The following is a 7,214-nucleotide window of genomic DNA, read 5'->3' as shown; positions in this document are numbered from 1 at the left end:
GGCTCGTGTATGATGTGGTCTTAGCCTATAATATAAGATAAAATTTACAAGGACAGTTTACTAAATGCAGTAAATAACTTAATTCAAACCAATAAATAACACACAAGAGCAAAAACCAAAAAGAGGAAGAGAAAAAGAGAGAGAAAAAAACACATTTAATATAAACTGACAATCGGACAGAAGCCAGTGATATTCAATAAAAACATGAATATAGTCGACAGAAATAAAGGGGAAAAAAATACACACATTTCTTAATATTATATATCATGAATAATTTTATAAATTTCTTTTTTAAAAGCTTCAATTTTATAATATTTCAAATTTGGAAAATGGTTTGTAATTTTAATATAAAGTCTTGGGTCGAAACTAGCGCCATGTTTAAGAGCTGCACTTATATGACATTTAGGCTTAATTAATGGGAAAGTAGACTCTTATCTTTGAGTACGATATTCATGTCGATTAGATTTATGTTTTATTTGATTTCTGTGGTAGTAAGTTAGTAAACTATATTTATAAACTTCTTCAATAGTTAATACTTTAAAATATGTATAAAAATAAATTTGTTGGGTACAGTAATCCATATTTTTGGTTAGACAAATTTTTATCAATCTTTTGTGTAATAAAATTAATGAATTAAGTGCAGATGATGCTACTCCACTCCAATTTATTATACCATACTGTATTAATGATTGTGCTAAAGCTAAAAACATTATTCTCAATGTCTCCTTCGCTTTAGAATATGCCATTAGGAATGTTCAGGATAACAGGCAGGGTTTGGAATTGAACGGGTTATATCAGCTTCTTGTCTATGCAGATGACGTGAATATGTTAGGAGAAAATACACAAACGATTAGGGAAAACACGGAAATTTTACTTGAAGCAAGTAAAGTGATCGGTTTGGAAGTAAATCCCGAAAAGACAAAGTATATGATTATGTCTCGTGACCAGAATATTGTACGAAATGGAAATATAAAAATTGGAGATTTATCCTTCGAAGAGGTGGAAAAATTCAAATATCTTGGAGCAAAAGTAACAAATATAAATGACACTCGGGAGGAAATTAAACGCAGAATAAATATGGGACATGCGTGTTATTATTCGGTTGAGAAGCTTTTATCATCTAGTCTGCTGTCAAAAAATCTGAAAGTTAGAATTTATAAAACAGTTATATTACCGGTTGTTCTGTATGGTTGTGAAACTTGGACTCTCACTCTGAGAGAGGAACATAGGTTAAGGGTGTTTGAGAATAAGGTGCTTAGGAAAGTATTTGGAGCTAAGCGGGATGAAGTTACAGGAGAATGGAGAAAGTTACACAACGCAGAACTGCACACATTGTATTCTTCACCTGACATAATTAGGAACATTAAATCCAGACGTTTGAGATGGGCAGGGCATGTAGCACATATGGGCGAATCCAGAAATGCATATAAAGTGTTAGTTGGGAGACCGGAGGGAAAAAGACCTTTAGGGAGGCCGAGACGTAGATGGGAGGATAATATTAAAATGGATTTGAGGGAGGTGGGATATGATGATAGAGACTGGATTAATCTTGCACAGGATAGGAACCGATGGCGGGCTTATGTTGAGGGCGGCTAGGAACCTTCGGGTTCCTTAAAAGCCATTTGTAAGTAAGTAAGTCTCCTTAGTGATAAAATTTCGAAGCATTATGAATTTATAAATTGTCTTTCTTACTCGTACACATAAAATCAATTTGTTTATCCCAACGTAAATGCTGATCTATAATAATTCCTAAATATTTGACTTGTGTGGAAGGTGTTAGATGTGGGCAACTTTAATAATTATTCATTACATGAAATTCATGTTAATTCATTACATGAAATATTATGTATTACTAAGTGATAATTATTCATAGGTGTAGGTAAATCTTTTGTTGTTGAAGTAAATGGAATATAGGTAGTTTTATTAGTATTTAAGGACAGGAGATTAGAGTCAAGCCAATTTTTCACTATGTTAATTCCACTGCTAGCATTTAAACAAGTGTTATCCCAATTTTCCCCATTAAATGTTAGTACAATAAGTCTGTTATTAAATAATTAGCTTAAGCAGTATACTAATCATAAAATCTTATGTTTCCAATAGCAGAATGTTGAATGTTAGCCTAATACATTAATCCTCCTGCTTCCATATTAGCACAAGTGCATACACACATTAATATAAAAATGAAACGTCTATAGTTCAGTACCTTACATTCTTATAATAATTTTTAAGTTTAATACTGAAGAAAAGAGTAAAAAAGGTATGTACTTACCCTTCTTCTCTGTATACAATTGCCATAGAACCTAATGTAGTCCTGTATTTAATCTGTCCTGCTACTGGCTGTGGCCCTTGGATCCTGCTTTTAGCAACATCAAATGGAATATTGACACAAGATGCCAAAGTACCAGATACAAAGCCAATGCCCACTTTACGGAAAAATTCTTGGAGATGATCCTGTAAACATATCAGTGATTTGCAAATGAATCTCCAATAGTATTCCAGTATTAAACAGGTTAAATTTTATATGAGAGATTCTCGAGTTGTCAATAATAAATGTAATCACAAGAAGCATTTAATTTATATACAATTAATTATTTTTGGTAATTATGTGTTTTCTTCAATTACAATCAAATTATAGCTACATTAATACAATTTTTAAGCTTCTTATAACAACCTGTAACACTTCTATGATAAATACTTGAACATTTCAATTCGCAGTGACAAACTTTATTTCAAATCTCTATTTTCTTTAGTTCACTCCTACAAAATGTGTCTTATAGCTGTAAAAAATCAATACTTCACTAATCTCTTTTTTTTCTGTTACATTACAAGTACTTCAATGGTTAAATTCAAGTTACCTACTTCCAAATCTCATCAGGTCTACAGAGCATTTATTTTTTGGAACTATTCTTTTATCTATATTTCATTCTTAATACAGCTAATTAGAACTTTATTCATATCCCATATTTCTATAGCTGTACTTCAAAAACTTTGCTAAGATTGGAATTAAATCACAGTCTAGTACATACAGTCACAAAGCTCGATACGTAGTAAATATGCATCCATAGATAGTTGCTAACCACTAGGATCGCTAATATCGCCTCATTACAGACAATGTGAAATAGTACCGGCACAGTCTATTGTTTCTAGCACCCTCACAACTCAAGTTTCGTGACTGTATATACTTGACTGTGATTAAATGCTATTATACAGAGTGATCCATATAAACCTTTGCAATTTCAATGAGTTCTAATTTCCCTCTGGAAGCTAGTCCATTGTTGACTATTGGTAATTAGTTCGCAGTCTCTAGTTTAGTTTTCTTACTGGCATGAGCAGTATGTTATAGCCTAACTGGAACTTGAAAAATTTAGGTGACCCACATTTTGTGTCTGAGTCTATACAATTCCAGGAATTTATTACATAAGTAAATATTCATTTCACTACGTAAAAAGACAAACTGTAAGTATTTTGACTTCGAATTTTGGGTGTTCATTATTAAAAAAAAGTCATTGGAATTTCATATGATTGAATTAATAGTCACATAAAATGAAACAGATTCAATTTCTTTATACATATTAAATCTAAGTACGTAATATTTATTTTATTTACTTATACAGTAAAACCTTGGATTACAAGCATAATTCATTTCGAAAACGTGCTCTTAATTCAAAACACTCGCATATTAAAGGGATTTTCTCCACAAAAAAAAAAATGCAAACTCAGATTAATTCGTTTCACAACAGTTTATTCATATAAAATACAGTATAATTAAGGCAAAATTCAATATAATAATGCAACACAAATTTCTTTATTGTATTTTGTCTTTGAGTGTCTTTCATCTGTTTTACTGCTCAATAAACTTCTTGATCATTTAAAGAAATTATATTCACTATCACTAACACAATCACTTTTGACTGTTTGACTGACTGTAATCTTTTGCTTTGACTAAGAACCTATCCAATGAAATCATCTTTTGCCTAGTTTTGACGATTTTGCGGAAATGTGACACTGCATTTTCATTAAACAGATTTATCGCACACAACCTTATCAAGCTAGTGAATTTGAACAAAATTTTGTATTGCTTCTCACTTTTTACACACCTCTTTAATCTCATATGAAGCAAGGAATTTGTCCGCTCTTTTCTTCTCTTCCTCATCAGACGAGATCCCTTCCATTCCCTCTTGTTGTTGCTTGCAAGTGAAGCAAGTTATGTACAAATCATACTGCTCGTATTGCAAGACATCTCTCATTTATCAAATAAAAATGTTTCCTCATTGTTCACTCGTTTTGCAAAACACTCGCAAACCAAGTTACTCATAATCCAAGGTTTTACTGTACAAGTATTTGTCATCTGTATGATTAATATCAGTATACTTGTTAAAATTAAATGAAATAATCATTTCATATGAAATATTTTCAATAATAATTAGAAACTAAATATAAAACTCGTATGTGGATACTGAATATATTTCAAAATGCGAATTTCATGGAAGCAAACTAACTTAAGAAAAAAATTACATTTAATTGTAGGTATATACAAGTTCTAAACCTTAATGTCAAAAGTACTTGAGAAAAGAAATCTGAGAAGAATATGAGTGCATAGTAGCTGCTGATAAAAGCTTTATGAATAAACATAAGCAATCTACAAAAGAACTAAGAAATTCAAAACATGACAAAACTAATAGAAAGTAAATACATGCAAGTTGAAAGAAAAGTACAAAAATTTTCATGCAAAGCATGTAAGAGTGGATTTTGGTATTGTAAATGCATTGGCAGACCCTATAACAATTACACAAAGCAAACGAACCTTTACAGTTTAAAAAAGGTTATAGGTAATAAAAAACTAAAACACAATCTCATAACAACATTAACAAGACTTTATGCAGTTTGAAAACAGTTTGATTTCTCGTAACTTGGTTCTATTATATGGTAACATGATTTGTATTGTTACCTTACATGTAATTATTAGTATTATTTTTTGTATGGATATGTAATTGTTCCTTTCATTGCACATTGCAGAAAACAAACACATTTCCGACTTACTGACCACAAATATGCATATTCTGTACTCTACAATGCACAACACATAAAACATACTGCCATTATGACCAGTTGTAGCGCACATGTTTAGTGCGGTGATCTGATTGCTCTCTCACACAGGTGAAAAACGAATCGGTGGTGAATGGCTGTGATTTAGGTCTACAGTCCCATACAAATAATGCACTGGTAAGAGGCAATAAGATAATGTCATGTTAATCTTACTTGTTATCAAAGCATATGTTGAAAATGATGTCCACCTTTCTGGATGCAATCACATTGGTGTGGAAAATTCTGAAACACCTTCTGCAATTCTCTATCTGTAATTTAATTCAGCACTTGCCTGATTACATTTTCTGAACACTCCCTTACAGTAAGAAAACGAATCACCATGCTACAGGAGTGAATCCCTCAGTGTCATTTCTAACACATGCAAGTTATGGTATCACAATGGTGCGATACAATGTCGAACAACGAATATTACTGTTGAGTCTTATCTGTTAAAGAAGAACTCTTAAGATAACTGTGCACGTATATTTCGACATTGTTTGCCTGAAGCTACAGTCTTTTCACGACAGTACATAACTGAATTGTTCATAAAGTGGCGAGGAATAGGGTCTGTTTTAGACAAAAAGAGAATCCAAAGGAAGACACTTTTGACAGAGAAGAAACTTACAGATATTCAGGCAAGAATGCAGCTAAGTCCTAGAAAATCATCACGCTGATTAGCACAAGAATGCGACATGTCAGAAAGATCAGCATTAAGAGGACTGAAAATGCTGCACTTTTATCTTTATAGAATGACAGTGATTCATCCATTACAGCAAGGGGATCCAGCTACTCACGTGAATTTTTGTGACTGGATATTGCAATCTGTTCATGATGGTATTGTAGATCCATCTCAATAATGACAGACGAAGCTTGGTTCCATTTAAGTGGTTATGTCAACTTTCAGAATATAAGGCACTGGGACATGGAAAATTCTCTTTTAGTGCATGAAGTTCCTCTTTACGATCAGAAAGTAGGTGTGTGATGTGGCATTAGTGCAAGCAGAGTAATTGGCTCCATTTTCTTTTACAATACAGTCAACTTGCAATGTTAAGTGCGAGACATACTGCAGCCTTTTCTTGCAATGTTGACTGAAGATTAAAAACAGTATGCTTACTTCCACCCGGATAATGCTACTGCACATACAGTTGTCGTATCTTAGAAGCATTAGAAGAAATGTTTGATGATTGGACAATTAGTCGTGGACATCAGCCAGTTCCTTTCCCAGACTTAAATATTTGTGATTTTTATTTGTGGGACAATTTAAAACAGAAAGTGTATATGAACAATTCATACACTCTTGAAGAGCTGGGATATGAAATCATGCGAGTATTGAGTGAAATTACAGATAGAGAGTTGCAGAAGGGCCCTTTTTTATGGATCAAAAAGCTGGACCTTGAAAAAAGAAAACAAAGAAAGACTCCTGGTATTTGAGAAAAAAGTACTCAGAAAATATATGGACCTCTGAAGGATACAGGTACATGGCAAATCATATTGTGGCGGCATGTTGGAAGACCTAGTCGCGTCAGGAAAGATGCGCAGGCAACTAGTGCAAGGAAGGTGCGGCGTGATGCGGAGCAGGGGGGAACATCGGGAAGTTTCGCAAAGCCACGCGAACCAATTGTTGTAGAAGCTATGCGACACAGTAGCCTACATTCGAGAACATGTAATCTAATAAATAAAAGGGGCAAGTGAGCCACAAGAGTTTAGTTTAGTTTGGTCAGGCAGTTTGTGAATCAGCAGTGAACTTGAGTAACTGTAACAGCATCCAGGCGGAAGCAACGCGTTCGGAAGTCCTGGGTTCGATGTACAGTGAACGTGAGTGAGTGAGCTAGAAGAACTAGACAAGGCAAACGAACTGTGAATTGAGAACTGACAGTTTTGTTTTGTAAATAGTGCTTTGTGAACATTAGTTGAGATTAGGAGTATATTGTTGTTCTTCTCAATAATCCACGTGAATAGTCATTGTCGTTCTGTGGAGTGCAATAACAACTCTGTATTGAGTGGAATACCCATTGTTGACGGGTGTGTGGTTGACAGCTAGGAATAAAAGTAACATTATTGTTTAATTAAAAGTTACAATATATAATGCTGAAATATACAGCCTGTATAAAGAGCCAGATGTAATTGAA

The 7,214-nt window shown here is 33.4% G+C and overlaps 1 protein-coding gene across 8 annotated transcripts in view; it reads right to left on the bottom strand.

Moving 5' to 3' along the window:
* LOC138701385 (mitochondrial 2-oxodicarboxylate carrier) overlaps positions 1-7,214 on the bottom strand; it is a 79,993-nt gene that overhangs the window by 18,046 nt on the left and 54,733 nt on the right. For all 8 annotated transcript variants that reach the window (XM_069828233.1, XM_069828230.1, XM_069828232.1 and 5 more), the window contains exon 7: positions 2,270-2,451. In XM_069828233.1, the coding sequence (XP_069684334.1) occupies positions 2,270-2,451 (182 nt within the window). The remainder of the gene's footprint in view (positions 1-2,269; positions 2,452-7,214) is intronic.

Source organism: Periplaneta americana, chromosome 6 (assembly GCF_040183065.1).
Source record: "Periplaneta americana isolate PAMFEO1 chromosome 6, P.americana_PAMFEO1_priV1, whole genome shotgun sequence".
In the NCBI taxonomy this organism is placed as follows: domain Eukaryota; kingdom Metazoa; phylum Arthropoda; class Insecta; order Blattodea; family Blattidae; genus Periplaneta; species Periplaneta americana.
Note: the sequence above shows the minus strand (reverse complement) of the source record. Positions and strands in the feature narration are given on the sequence as shown.